Source organism: Anarrhichthys ocellatus, unplaced genomic scaffold (genome assembly GCF_004355925.1).
Source record: "Anarrhichthys ocellatus isolate YVR2014 unplaced genomic scaffold, GSC_Weel_1.0 scaffold20, whole genome shotgun sequence".
NCBI classification, from domain to species: domain Eukaryota; kingdom Metazoa; phylum Chordata; class Actinopteri; order Perciformes; family Anarhichadidae; genus Anarrhichthys; species Anarrhichthys ocellatus.
This window is the reverse complement of record NW_022280050.1, coordinates 6,288,794-6,304,404: the sequence shown is the minus strand read 5'-3', so window position 1 is coordinate 6,304,404 and position 15,611 is coordinate 6,288,794. Positions and strand designations below refer to the sequence as shown.

Here is a 15,611-nt window from a genome sequence, read left to right as displayed (position 1 = left end):
CAGGCGAAAGAGGCAAAGAACACCAATGACTCATTTCCTCTTACTCAAACATAAGATCCTCATTAACAAGTAAATACATTCTGCTGACAGAAGTGTGTAGCCAACAATGTACTGAAATGATCCTCTTTAGTCTGGGACAAATGTTGCATCATACATGTGGAGACACATCCTTTACTCACTTTCATCATTACTCTTGATGGGCTGACGTTTCTGAAGCTTCTCATCTCCCATACTGAACTGCCGCAGCAGGACTTTGTGCTGTGAAGTTTAACAGGTTCATTTATCAAGACAGTTTTTGCACATGAACTTTAATTTGAAAAGGACAGAGTCAGTGTGTTACCTTTTTCTGTGAGACTCTGGCATCTTCAGTGCTAAAACATGAAACAATAAGCAACTTTTAGGTTAACGTTTTGCATATTTGTTCATCTACCAATAAGACCTGCCAATTGCTTTTTTAATTACGTGAACATACAGTAGGATCATGGTGGGCACAGAATGATAAATACACACGGCCAGCTTTAGGATTAAGATTCATCCATTCACTTACTTTCGCTTTAAACTTCTCTCTAGTTCTGCGAGTTGATCCCTGAGGGCTGGAACTGCTTTGGCATCATTAGCTACCGCCATGAGAAACTCCTGCAAAAGACAACAAGAATAAAAAGAAGCCTTTAGTAAACAAAAACCTATTTATTCTGAGTAACATCTGGAGTTTTATCATAGACACAAATCAAAGAACAGACATGTAAATGCAGGCAATATCCATCCCCTGGCCTTATTGCTCAGGGCAAGTATAAACTATGTTGTAAACATTTATTAAGGCTCACAAATCTGTTTCATACCCTGGTCAACAAGGGAGAAGTCTCTACCCTGATTGGTTGGCAGGTGTTCACTTATGACTGGACAACTCTGATGCAGGTATTTGCTTGCTGTTGTAAATAAAGGTGCCAGTAGTACACTCAAGGTAAAAACAGTGAGACTTAGCTTTACATTTTGGAGGCAATGTTATTTTTTGCAACCAATATCTAAAAAAATGACACTTAGTTGATTAAAAGTTTAATTATATTTGTGTGAATCTGGACAAGTTGATTTCACACAAACCTCTTTGCATCAGGTGGTTCTTTGCCTCTCTGCTTTTATTACATTCAAGGAATGTAAAACTTTTTGGATATTATTCCATAGTTGACCTCCACCACCATACTACTTTCATGACTGCTTTTGCACAGTTGTTTTGTCTTTAAAAGATTTACAAACATACAATTATTTATTAATTTTTCAAAAAGTAAATCTTGAGGGTTTTTTAATATTTCACATCTCTTCTGACTTAAATTGTTAAATGTTGGTTTCCAGCAACATACACCGTCACTGAAAGACTCATATAAAAATTAGAAATCAAACAGAAACACTGACTTTACATTGATTATTAAATCACATTATTATTATTATTATCATGCTGCACCTATAGCAGTAGTTATAACAGTGGTTATAACGTTACTTGTATCTATATGCTGACCTCTAGGAAGGCCCCAGAGTCGTCGTCCTCCTGCAGGTGATCTCCATGTACAGTAGCCCACTGCATCACCAGGCAGATCACCCTGCGCTTGTTGTTAATCGTGTAGTCCAGCTTTTCCTGTTCAGAGCCCTGCAAAGCCTGGGCATGGTAGGTGCACAGCAGTTAAAGATCAAAACAGTAAGTAAAGCAGAGGAGAAAGGGTTTTTTTTTTTTTTAAGATTAGTTTCACATTAAACAACATTAGGTAGCATAATGCTGAAAGGATATTGGGCCATCAACACCGGACAAAGTTGACTGTTTGGGATGAAGACACAGTGCGTGAGCACAAAGTCATCTAAGGCCGAGTCTGTGTCAAAAAGAAAGAGAAGGTTACGTCAGACACCTGTGTTACAGCAGATCAAAGGGCCTCCAGAGCCACCTCTGGAGGCCCTTTGATCCTGCATGGCGCTGTCTCTGTCACCTCTGCAGGCAAATAAAGACCATATGTATCCACACTAGCGAGAGTAATTAGATCAACTCTGTGACGAGTGGCTAATTATAGATGAGAACAAACAGGTCAGTGCAGAGCAGCAGGCAGAGGATAGAGGAGAGAAACTCTGAGCCAGAGAGAATAAACATACAGCATAGAGGAAAACCCTTCATAGCAAAAATGATCATCATAGGGATAGATTGTATTCGATGGCTGTAATCTGACATGCTGAAAGTTGCATGCCGAGCAGTACCTGACTCTGTGAATTGAGAATCCAATCGCGTCATTTCGAGGAGGTGCTCCAAAATCTTCTCCGGAGTCCCCGACATTACCTTGTATCTGGAGCAACACAGGATAAGACACACCCTTCACGAATCAAGACACACTGGCTCTAAATGATCTGCGACACCTCCATGGCCCTCGACTGATTTGTCTTACTTGAACGTGGGTCTGCGATTGCTTCATTTGATAACAATCCTATTTACAATCACAGGGTTCTTGGCCCAGTTGAAGATTAAGGGGAGTCTGGGCTAAGAGCTGTGAGAGAAGCCAAAATAGAAATGTAGGGGCATCTCGTCAGTGAAGGAGAATCAACACAGTCCAGCCCCAGTTGTTTTCATTATCACAAGACTTGTTGTGTCTTCCTCATAGTCTTGACACTCTCATGTGTGAGGAGCCGAGTTGATTAGAGGGCGACCCCAAACAAGTAATTGTGACTTGCCAGGCCTTCTTTTCCCCCCCCAAGGAGCAGAGGGCCATCATTACCATTAATGTGTCTCTCTATATTACAGCCGCCGTGGTGCAGTGACAGATGCTTCTATTAAGATAACACTTGTTGGCTGCAGTGCACAGGATTGCTCTGTGCCTGCCAGACATGGTCAGTAAGCCTTTTCATCTGCTGTCACACTGACTGATAGAGTCAGTATTCACAAAGCACTTTCAATGTTTTTAAGGATAAAGCTGGTGATATTTTATATTTTTCATATTGCCAACAAATCTCTTGAAAGACCAAAACAAACAATGAAACAACAGGAGGAAGTATTATCTGTGGAGCCAACGCAACAGACCCGCTCTTCAACTTGCTAACGCACCTGCAATAACCGCTTATCGCCAATGGTGCTACCAAAGAGAATAAGTCCCCCTATTAAACATTATGATCCATGCAAATACTAATTTCTAATTCTCTGGCAGGTGTTTGTGAAAATGGCAAAATGTTAAGTTCCCCTGTTTAGCATTTATAAGAAATATATCAACATTGAATAAATGTGAATAAATATCACACTATGCCACCTCATAATGTTGAAATAAGTACCCCACACACACACACACACACACACACACACACACACACACTAACCCTTTCCTGTGTGAAACCAGTGCAGTGGATTGTGGGTACATTTACTTGTAATGGGAGGAGGAGGCTCCGTGGCTGGAGGTTCGACTGCTGCTAAGACTCTTCTCCAACACCAGAACATCCTGACCGTGCTCCTTCAAACGCACCGTGTTGGCCTCCACATCCTTCACACAGATACACACACACACAGTGCATATACATAAGTTATGCATTTTAATATACAGAGTGAGCAAGAAGCTGTTCGATCTAACAGTTAAACAGCTATAATAACGTTAACGACACACTGGAAGGTTGTGTGTATGTAATTCTATCTGAGCTTATTTCTGTTTCAGTGAATGTGAGGAGGTGTCCCTTCCAACACTAACACGTTATAAACTGAACACAATGTTGACACCATGATCTCAAAATTACAGAGAGGTTTGACTCCTCTCTGCTCTCTGCATCAGAGCCAGCTGTCATTTTCCCTGCTGCGGAGAAGGTGGCATGACATTTGGCTTTGGTCACCGAGCAGTGGATTAGTTGGCTCGTCCGGCATACAGTCAGCACACAACCACGCTAACAGCAGCAGGCTGAAGGCTTAAATAGGGTTCATGACAATGCAATAATGCTAAATAATATTTTGTGAGTCTAAAGTCTAGTGTGGTGATTGTTAGTTCATAAGAAATGTGAATATATTTAAAATAGAATCTAACTGGATTTTTTTTTTTTTTTAAACCAAGACATTGTATTACTTCCCAGTGTTATTGTAAAAAAAAGTGTTTTACCCCTGATGGGGTAGAAGGTTGGTTAACCCCCTGAACAAGGAGCGGCCTGCCGGGGGTCAGTCTTTACAAATTAATTTCCAAAGATAACAAATTTGTCAGCCTGAATTTTGGAGAAAGGTGGATAAAATAATCAACAAGACACCTGGAATATTTCTATTTGGTGGAACGATGCAACCATAACAATAAGGAGTCTTGGTTTTAAATATTTCAGTCAGTGTAAACATCATATTAGCTTTAACGAAAAGCCAACACAGAACAGGAATACGATGATGGGGAAACTGTATGTTAACGTGTTTTTGCTCAATGGTTAGCAGAGAGTTGTTACATATTCAAGCCATTTAAATGGATATATCTTTATAAAGTTCATTGTCTCTAGATTTCTACTTTCTTTAGATTACAGACCTGCTGGAGCATCACATTCATTCACATCCAGCTTCATACTGTCAAATCTCTGCTGCTGTATTTCAGCCAGAACAGTAAATTCATGACGGCTTCTGAACTCCTGGATGGAAGTTTTCCACACAAGTTTGCGTCCACAGCTAATTAACCCCAAAGCTGCTTTTTATCTCTAGCTTGAAGTAACACAAGTCATTACCAACATAATTCATATTCAGAGGACTAAGCTAATGAGTGCAGAGGACTGGAGTATCTCAAAGGATGCATTAAATAACTTTTATGGCTGCAATGCTGAGGTTTTGCCAACAGAGGGCAATATAACTATTTTAAATACTACTGTAAAAGCACCAAAAGAAACTCACGCTCAAAATCCTGTTGAAGTCCTCCTTGTCCACTGTCAGGAAGTGACAGTTGTCCTCTCGCAGGACAATGGAGGCAGCGCGGGGGGCGTCATTGACAAGAGCGAGCTTTCCAAAGTCATCTCCCTCATGTAGAGTGCAAACAACACCCTGCGACACACAGCGTACTGATCAGTTACTTACCGATGAGTTAATGCCCTGGTCAGAGTAACATAATCATTTCATAGATTTTAGAAATAGTGTGATCTCATCTGGAGAAATACCTACTTTTCCATAGATAACAACGTTGACTGAGCCCTTCAAAATAATGTACCATGATGTGCCCTCCTCGCCCTGATTGAACACTGAGAGAGAAAAGAAACAAAGAAAAGTTTTGGTAGTCTGGTATTCCCCAATCTGGGATTTGTTGGATTCATTCTTCCTCTGTAATTCATTAATAAATTAAAATTGTTTGGTATCAGGTTTTTGGGAAAGATCATTACCGTCACATTACTTATTTCACCGCATTACTTACGCACTGTTCCTGCCTTGGCATGAGACTCAAAGATCAGCACTCCTGCCAGTTCTCTCTTTACCTGCAGAGTAGACAGATTCATAGCTCAGGAGGATCAATATAAAGAGAAATCAAGTTTACTTACTAGTGCAACTGGGAGCAACCAGAAAGAGTACAACCATGCAAAGTGTTATCCTCCTGCCAGTTAATACCCCTCCAGTGTAAAACTGATTTTCCTAAAATTGAATGTGAGCTCAAATCCATTCAAAAAAAGGCAGGCAGTTTCCAGTAGTTCTCACCCAACTTTGAGTGAAACCAAATGAATGCAAATGAATGATTTTACTTGCAGAACATCAATCAAAATATGTGATGATTAGTACCGAGATGACTACACAAGTACAGGAGGGTGTGCAGTTTGCATGCTTGCCCTTCACTCTGCTCCTGAATGTGACAAGTTGTTTACTGCCACAAGAGACAGAAACAATCTTAATGTCTGCATAGTGACAACAGGATTCATACGGCCACATAAGACGGAGAACTCACAGTGGTGGACAGGTGAGATAAGGCCTTTATATGGAGCAGCTCTTCATAAATGATCTCCAAATCATCTGCTGTTCTTTCAGACGGACTGCAAAACAGGTAACATGTAAAGAAAATCATGACACCAACACACCAGTTCAATTGATTTAAAATTGCTCTAAGAGAGTATTGTTTTATGGTCGTACTGTTTCCTCAGAATCATCCTCATGTGGGCATCAGGTCCAATCTGCAAGAGGAGGAGCAGGGTGTCCTGCAGCTCCTCTTGGCTCTCCTTCCTCTCCTCCTCGCTCGGTAAAGGAGCATCCTCTTGCTCGTCATCCAGGAAGCGGTAGAAAATGTACTTGTCCTGGAAGCTGAGCTCCTGGTCCACTGTGTCACAACAACACAGACAGCAGGGCTCGAATTATTTAAAAAAAAAAAAAATCACTGCTTTGCACGTACATGTGCTGCAGACACAGACATCACACAGAGTCTCACCATGGTTGAGAACACCTTCTTCCAGCAGCACCTGCCACATGCCCACAGCCTGAATACGAGAGTGGATGCATGAGCTCTGCTGCATTTGCCAGTCAACCAACTCTGTCCCCACGCAACACTGCCTATAAGACAGGAAAGGTCTGTATGAGATCTTATACAAAGCTAAGCAGTATATGTTTTGTCGGTTTATATTATTTGAACCTGCCTGTTCTCATTTGTTTTTTCTGTTTCTGTTGTTTTACTAAACTGCTAACAGGGCGTTGCCAAAAAGGAGCCTCTATGTTCAGCCAGGAAGTTAAAGCTACTGTGAGAAACTTTAATTTTGTGTTGATTTTGGCGGTCCCTGTGGTCAAAAGCTATAGTGTTTCCGAGCACCAGAGTTCATTTTACTGTAGCGGCGAGACCAAGCTCTGCTCCTGACCGGAGGAGCTCATGTGTTTTTTCCAGACTCAGGTTGCCCCTTGAGGAACAAATATAGTATTTTGAATCAAATAGAATGATGCAATCTTTCACAAATATCAAAGATTTAAGATGCCATCTAACCTGTACGTCTTCAAATGGTACTTCCTGTCTCTGATCATGTGAGGTGCCCTGGAGAGGATGGCGTTACGGAGAATCTTCCCCGCCCACAGTATCTTCTCAGAAGGGACCTGCACAATCAAACTCAAGTTAAATCGAAGCACAGTAGAGTTCTACTGAGTACCTGCCACATAAACAGGTAATGACAGGGCGCTACATACAGAGGGATGATTGTGTTTACTACCTGGGAAATGCATTTAAGGTGGGATTTGGCTGGACTTTCAATGAATGACTTCTGCGAGAGAAAAAAATAAACAAAATATAAGAGGAATTTAAATAAAACATCATGCATGACAATAAAACGGAGGCTCAACATCACAGAAATTGGGTGAAATTAAAGGTTTGTTGTTGTAAGAAACACCAATTCAGTAATTGGCAATAAAATACATCAGGGAAGCAACAACATGTCTGACAAGTCAAGTGTTTTCCTCTCACGTCGGGCCACAGATTATCTTCTTCACTGCTATACTGTATGACTCACAGTTGACATTAGCTGTCAACTTTAATTGAACTTATGTCTTTCTATATTGCATCTCAGTTAAAATAATAGTCTGTTATCAGAATCTTGACTGCTGCATTCAATTGCTTAAATGTGACACAGATAATGTCAATTACTGTATGGAAATGTGTTTTTCCCCCCACTGGGGCCATGGGGTGGGCTGCGGGGCTTTGACATTTAAAGTGCATTCTGCATGCTTCAGAGAACAGCGCAACTCGTGCATTTATGTGAAGGCTTTTAAGTTCATTATTTATTTACAAGAATTTCTCCACTCGGTACAAAAAGAAGCTGGGCATTATATCATAAGCATTATTCATATATGTTAAAGTAAATCAGAGCAGTTTGTTTGTTACAAAAAAGGAATACAAGCTTCTTCTTTTTTTACATAACAGTACAACTCTGTGGCCATGTCGTGACTAAACTCTTTGTAGGAGTAAAGCACAGGGCATCATAAATCTGCTGCAGTGCCACATTACCAACGCAGGAAACGACAACAGGAGAAAGGTGGGACAGGAACTGTCATGGATGGAGACAAAAACTCCAGTCATCTTGTTTATATTTAGACCAACTTTAAACAAACTTCACATTCCACACTGTTTTCCATCCTCTTTTGGAGAGGAAAGTATTGGTAAAGGATGTCGTTATGTCAGGCGAAATAGAAGCACAGAATGAGTTATAGTCTTTAGGTTTAAGTGCCAAACTGTTCACGTACAGTAACACTCTGCAAGACAGGAACAAGGCCAGCAAACCAGCATTGTCTCACCCTCTCAGTTTCTCTCTCTTTCATAACTTGTGGTCGCAATAAATCAGATAAATAATTCATATGTGTCATGCAGGCAAAATACCTTATTATGTTTGGGGACAGAAACAAATGAGTTGTTGCTTATGTTCTCTTTGTCCGGCATTCCTGTTGGCAAAAAAAAAAAAAAACATTCATAAGAACAACATGTATATATAAACATATTTAGTATGACTTTAAAACAATGAAATAGATGCAACATATCATAATGAACTTGACATTTAAATGTCATGCCAGATCATCCCATTTCATTTTATTCCACTTTTAATAGTTTTTTTTCTTTTACCTTTCAAATCAAACAAATATGACATTTCTGTCACCATTATGAAATAGAAAATAAACCCATAACAGTGGAACATTTCATCTAATTTCTATCTCCATTCAATGACTTATTTATTTTTCAATTATTTATCTGGCATTATAAATAATTTAGGCTTCCGTGTGCGCTTACCTTTGGGAGACAATTGTCATTTCTTAACAAATCTATAGTAAAAAATGCTTTCCGAGTTACATTTTTCCTTAACTAAACACGCTATTAGACGTTATTATTCTGGTGGCGACTGTACAAATTATGTAAAAAAAAAAAAATCAAATCAATGAGGAAATGTGACCGTTCTGCAGAGAGTTTTGGAAATATACTGACTATATATATATTTGACTATACTATTGGAAATATACCGACTATAGCCGCTTTAAAGGTCATCTTCTTACACACTCTTGGACTGCATTTCTATTTATATACTGCGGGTCTGAACATAACCTGTGCCGGTTTATTGTTAACACAGCTGTACATCATTATATTTGTGGTGCTGCCGTGCTGGTCCAGGTGATATCAGGCAACCCATTCAAGTGTCCTACTAATTCATCACATGTGAGATATGAATCCATTAGAAGATATAAATTACAAAAATCTAAAAATCGAATTTGTTGGTAAAAGATCAGATTTAGTTTGAGTATGTCGGAAGGGAAGTGTTTTGTTTTATTGAACATTAATGGCAACACAAGTGTGCTTTAAAGGGTGCTCAAGTAGAGTGGTACTGAATGCATGACTGAACGAAACAATGCTGACTTTAAAAGCACCAAAGTGCTGTGAAAGCACAGCGTAGTTGTAGTTATGTGTTTAATTCATTCACTACTACAGTTACAGAACCACTATGCTGCTGTGGATGTACTGTATACAAGAAAGTGCATCAGCCTCCAGCTGCTTGATGCTTGTGGGATTTCTGTCTTGGTGTATTCATGTATAGAGTACATACTGTAAGTATTGTACTGTATTCTGCAAAAAATGCCCCGAGCCCTGCTCTTACAGTGCTGCTCCATAGCACGAAACAGTGATGAATACTAAAGCAGACACATGGACTTTTAAAAGCAGCCCATGAGGCTGCAATACTCAATCAAATCCTCTTTGATTGGAACATAAACCAGGAAAACATTTTCTTTGAAATGATCCATCATTTACAAACCCTTTCAAAAAATACATTACAACATACAGTGAACAAGCTGCCAGTAAGGTTTCTCACTGCTGTTCATCATTTTTATGGTACATGACTTTGAAGCAAGTTAAGTGGTCTGTTTGAGCAAAGTGAAGTAAATATTGAGTTAACGTGCAACAGAAAAGCATAGATAAATGTATCAGCGTTTATCACAATGCAATAGGATGAAGGAGGGTCAGACAGTAATGAGTCAGGCACACAAACATATTATTACATATTGTACCAAATAAGATCATATATGTTATATTACACAACCTAAAGATTGTGAAATCTCATTATACAAACAAAATCAAAGAGTTACCGGTACTTCTGGGAATATTAGAAAGTAAAGTGACGGTATTACTGTAAACAGTTTTCTTCATCTTGATACAATCTGCATTCAAACTTTGAAATACATTTTATTCACTTTATAATTTCATCACTACGATTTAGTTTTTTTCTGTACCTTTAAATCTTGAGTAACTAATAAGAAAGTAAACCAAATGCACTGCTCAGCCTGTTTCTGATGATGCCCCGCTGTCACTGAACATCCTACTAAACCGTGTGCACCAACTGCAACATTTGAACAGTTGGAAGCGCCTGCACTGTAATATTTTACAGTCAAATGTTGTCTTAAAGACCCCAATAAAATGTAATTAAAAGTTTATATAATGCTTTCAAATCTCCCACAGCCTGCACACTGTGTGAACTTTAATACAACAGTGAACTATATTGTGACAAACATATAGATTGTGTGATTGCTGAGCCTAAACCACTCGGAAATGTAAACACTAACAGTAATACTTACTGTCACCACTACAATCACTTTCCATCACACCATATGGTGGGGCGAGCAGTCCAGCCATGCACTGATGATATCTCTATGGAAATAAAGAAAATACAAGAACAAATCAGTCATGGTGGACAAGAAATGATCTGTTTAACCGAAATGTGTGAAATAGTGGTAATATGAATGCAGCACATTGTGTATTTGGTAAAGAAAACGTTGTCCTTATGTCTCATCACTTTATCACCATGGGAGGCCAAGGTAATGTACCCTGGACAAAGGTACGGTAACATGCTGTAACTCAACAGCTGACATTCACAGCTGGTGTTTCGGGAAAATAAATTGAGATTTTGACCTGAGATCTTGACTTTTTTACCGAACCGCTAACACACAGCTCTACGGCGCAGGATCACCATCAGTGAAGACATAATCAGATGATTTACTTCAGTAAAAGTAAAGAATTGGCAGCAAAATGTATCTTAAAGGGGACATGTCGGGAAAATCTCACTTTTTCAGTTGCTTGCTTGATATTTGGGTACCTGGAGTTGATATAAATGGGCTGGACAAAATAATAGCAACAGTCCTCTTTTCATTACCTTGATTAGTCATAGAGTACTTACTCATTAATGTTGTGCAAGCTGCAACTTAAACTTTATTTACATTAAATCTAACCTCGGCATGTAATCCACCCTAACCATTGCTGTAAAGCGCCCGGAGCAACTTGGGGCTCAGCGTCTCACTTAAGGACACTTAGACATGGATTCTAACTGTACATGCCTTGTACCATCACAGAGCCCTGCAGCATCACAGATGTTATGTAATGAACATCATACTGCATCCTTGCACTCTTGTAAAGGTTTTTTCCTTGACACTGGTGTACAAAGAGGCCAATTCAACAGTAACCAATGAGCCATAACAATATATAGCCTTATACACTAATATTAATGGCCCCTTAGCAGACTTAAAAAATTGGGTTTAAAATAACCATACATTGGCTAACAAAATATACCGAAATATTGAGATTTTGCAAAACAGAGTTTGTTTAATTATTATTATCTAATGGAGCTTTCTATTCTGCCTTGGGTGCTTTTTCTCTAACAGAAAGTACTCAACCCTGCATCTCTAAAAGAAACATTTGATCGCGTAAAAGCATCCCCACTACATTTAGTATCTACTCTAATAAATCTGTGCCGATTCTTAAAATTGTATTTTCAATCTGATCAGTAGACTGATCAAGATTAAACATTAATTTGCGGCAAAAGACACACAAAAACGTATTAAGCAACTACGTTCTGAGTCGATCAAAAGCTGATTGAGGACCACTTAGTTCTCTCTACCTCGCTATCATCTGGTCAGCGGAGACTGAACAAAAGCTAGAACCACAGAGCCGTTTGTTCCTGCATGTGTAATGTACTCTCAGAGGTCATGTTTTAAATTCAATTCTACCCCCTGAAGTCAGTTAATCACTTTAGCAACCCTTCAGGGGCACACAGCGTTCCCCCTCAGAAGCAGTTTAGAATCGCTCAGTGACCTCAGTCTTCAAACCATCTACTCCAAAATAAGGACCGACTTGGTGCTCATTAATACACTAAAAGATACAGATTAATGTCTAACGCAACACTCAGATTATTAAAATGCGTCTTTTGTAGAGGGGATTTTGTACACATGCAAACAACAGATTTACATATTCAAAGAGTCACCTCAACAAGTCTATCTGTGTACCTTTGTTGATAATTAAAGGATTTAGGATTAGGGAGGAGCACTTAAACTGAGCACCAGATGAACAAATGAACTCAACCCCTCTGAGCCAATAAAGCCAAGTTCCCTGAGGGATTGAATCCAGTAGGCAGGGTGGGGGTGTTGTTTCAGAAAAGGCTTAGGACCATTGTCAGGTGTGTAAAAAGCACTCAGTTTCTATTCTGTTAGTATTGATGTCTCTGACTCTAATGACACACCATGCATTTGATTAATTTACATCCTCCAGCTTGAAATTGACTCACAGACTTTTCAGTTGTTGTTTTTTTCATTTTGTCTGCATATACGTGTATTCTATTTAAGCTGAAATCATTAGACAATTCAAATATTTTGATGATCAATTCATAATTTAAGTCATTTTTACTGGCTTTACTGGAAAGGAGTTTTTCCCCAGACTTTTATGGACCAAATGTTTAGTCTATGAATTCAGAAAAGAATTAGCAGATTAACAAATGAATCAGAACAATTATTAATTGCAGTCCTGCTCTTGTCTGTCTATTCTTGTCTTTGTTTGTGCTCTGTGAAAAACTCTTCGTAACTGTTGTTTTCATTTCTATAAAAACAAATTATTATGATGACGCACACCTTCATTTGAGGCTATTTTGTCAACACCACCACACACACACACACACACACACACACACACACACACGTAAATTTACAACACAGCTCAGTTTTGGTACTGAATAGAGTTAAATTGATAGTTTGACATTTTGGGACAACAAAATATTTGCTTGCTTGCCAAGAGTCCGATGAGGAGAATGATAACACTCCCATGTTTAGCTTAGCTTAGCATAAATACTAGAAACACTAAAGCTAAACATTTTAAACTTTGTCTCGTTTAACACATACGTATATTCGGACAGAGCCAAGCTAGTTGTTTCCCCCTGTTTTCAATCTTTATGCTAAGCTAACAAGCTGCTGGCTGTGGCTTCATATTTACCATGAAGTCAAGAGAGTGGTAGAGATCTTCTCATCTAATACTTGGCAAGAAAGTGGATACGTCTATTTCTACAAAATGTCTAACTATTCCTTTGAATAAATCAGTGTGATTATTGCCAAATTAGCCTTCATCATTTTAATCCCAAAAGATTGGTAGAGCATCAAAAAAGGGAAACCTGGGCCCCCTTCTGAAGCCAGACCTGGGAGGTCGGGACAGTGCCTGTGGCGTGCCGACCCCTGGCATCGCAGACTAGCTCTAGGGATGTGGAATGTCACCTCTCTGGTGGGGAAGGAACCGGACCTGGTGTGTGAGGCGGAGCGGTACCAACTAGATATAGCTGGACTCGCCTCCAAGCATAGCGCTGGTTCTGGATCCAAACTCCTAGAGAGGGGATGGACTCTATTCTTTTCCGGAGTTGCCCAGGGTGAGAGGTGACGAGTGGTTGTGGGAATACTTACGACCTCCCGGCTGGCCGCCGCTGTGTTGGACTTTTCCCAGAGGAACGAGAGGGTCCCCTCTATGCGACTCGCTAGGGAAGTCTCTGACTGCTGTTTGTGCCTATGCACCGAACAGCAGTTTGAAGTACCAAGCCTTCTTGGAGTCTCTGGGTGGCGTTCTGGAAATGGTGCCAACTGGGGACTCTATAGTTCTGCTGAGGGACTTCAACGCTCATGTGGGTAACGATGTAGAAACCTGGAGGGGGCTGATTGGGAGGAACGGCCTGCCTGATCTTGGCTGACACGTCTCTTCAGTATCGCAAGGAGGTCGGGACAGTGCCTGTGGAGTGGCTACCGGAGAGTGTGCTCCAATTATCGGGGTATCTCACTGCTCAGGAGCATCTGGAATACCCTCCTAAGCCTGCTGCCCCCGCGACCCGGCCCCGGATAAGCAGGAACTAATGGATGGAATCATTTTATGCATGAAGCAGAGAGATTTAAACTGTAGATATACTAGTATTGTGATATAATTGTTGTAATGAATAGATAAAAGGCCCTAAGACTTAAATATGTATAAGCCTTGTTTATATAGATCTAAATGTGTCATGTTCCCTCAAACCACAAATTTAAATATTCACGACATGTCAAGTCACAATAAAACAACCACTGGCTTTGATTTGTGCAGCTATTCTTCCTCCTAGTCTTTCACTTTATACATCATTTCCCAACAAATGGACAGTCGATAGTCATAAGGCACAAACAAGCCCCAATGGGACTCTCAGACAGCTCTGAAAAGAACGTCCTCTTTGTATTAGCAGTACAGATGTTTCTGCTGCACACTGTGTAAAGTACGGATAAACCTTTAGGCGTGTTCAACGGTGTCAAAATAATCTGTCACGACATCCAGACAGCAACCACAATGGTGTAGACACACAGCTTATAGCGTCAATCTGTGTTTATAGAAGAAACATAATTGACCACAATCTGTTTTATCTCTCTTTCATTGATTTACTCTGAGCAACTGACAGGTGTTACAAACACTTCAACGATCAAAACAAGTCACATCCTTGTCTTCCGATAGAAGGTCTTTGATCCCCAAACGCAGCTTAAAAATACCTTTTGACAAATTTCCACCCGACATAAAATCCATTACGATTCGTAAACTCAAACATCGACATATTCCTTAATTGTAGTAGAGGTAGCATATTTTATTTGGAGAACCAATACATCTTTTTAGTTTTTTAGCATATCACGTCGCTCAAAGAATATGACAAAAAAAAACAAAAAACATTTGGACATAAAAAATATCTTGAAACGATCAGATACACAACAACTAGAGAATTGTGTTAAATGTGATAAATTATTATAGCAAGGCAAGCATGACAAATGTGCCAGCCAGACCTGTGAGTCAGAGCAGTGGCAAATTCAGAATAATTATAATCAATAACAAGTCACTGCATCATAGTGAAATTAGCCAAATTCTTCCATTATTGATCCAGAATCCGACAGTGTATCGACTTGCTGGCTTCTAATATCGAATATCTAACGGCCACAATTTGAAGCTTGATGACGGTAAGTTTCTTACTTTACTCCTTTAGAGTTTTAGTTAACTTCTCTCCTTTTAAGCACTCAGTCTTATACTTTTAAATGTTTTTTTAAAGACTCAGATGTCGGAAAACTTTGCTCCAGCAAGGTTAGCAATTGTTAGCAATACCCGTTGCATTACGCCGGTATTTTGAGCATACAAACACCGTAGCAATGTGTCCACATGATAGACGTTAGGGCAGCCATCAGTTGGAAAAAACTGCAACGCATTTCAAATGGAAAGCAGCATTAGTATGTGGCACAATAATTAGAAAGATACACTGAGTGGGCCATGGGTACCGTCAGTGCTGTAGTGGAGGGAATATACAGGTGAATGGGGTATACTCGCATCTTTTTCTGGTGGTTTACAGTAAACCCACCTATCAGCCAAACA

The 15,611-nt window shown here is 39.7% G+C and overlaps 1 protein-coding gene across 2 annotated transcripts in view; it reads right to left on the bottom strand.

Moving 5' to 3' along the window:
• rapgef4a (Rap guanine nucleotide exchange factor 4a) overlaps window positions 1-15,611 on the bottom strand; it is a 32,055-nt gene that overhangs the window by 4,319 nt on the left and 12,125 nt on the right. The window contains exons 5-21 of one of the 2 annotated variants that reach the window (XM_031858371.1): window positions 10,520-10,592; window positions 8,286-8,347; window positions 7,126-7,176; window positions 6,906-7,012; window positions 6,363-6,484; window positions 6,071-6,254; window positions 5,889-5,973; window positions 5,367-5,427; window positions 5,120-5,196; window positions 4,856-5,002; window positions 3,382-3,497; window positions 2,233-2,318; window positions 1,778-1,856; window positions 1,511-1,661; window positions 548-636; window positions 341-371; window positions 180-258 (exon numbers count right to left, since the gene is read on the bottom strand). In XM_031858371.1, coding sequence (XP_031714231.1) covers window positions 180-258; window positions 341-371; window positions 548-636; window positions 1,511-1,661; window positions 1,778-1,856; window positions 2,233-2,318; window positions 3,382-3,497; window positions 4,856-5,002; window positions 5,120-5,196; window positions 5,367-5,427; window positions 5,889-5,973; window positions 6,071-6,254; window positions 6,363-6,484; window positions 6,906-7,012; window positions 7,126-7,176; window positions 8,286-8,347; window positions 10,520-10,592 — 1,600 coding nt within the window. The remainder of the gene's footprint in view (window positions 1-179; window positions 259-340; window positions 372-547; window positions 637-1,510; window positions 1,662-1,777; window positions 1,857-2,232; window positions 2,319-3,381; window positions 3,498-4,855; window positions 5,003-5,119; window positions 5,197-5,366; window positions 5,428-5,888; window positions 5,974-6,070; window positions 6,255-6,362; window positions 6,485-6,905; window positions 7,013-7,125; window positions 7,177-8,285; window positions 8,348-10,519; window positions 10,593-15,611) is intronic. The other variant, XM_031858372.1, reaches the window with a different exon arrangement.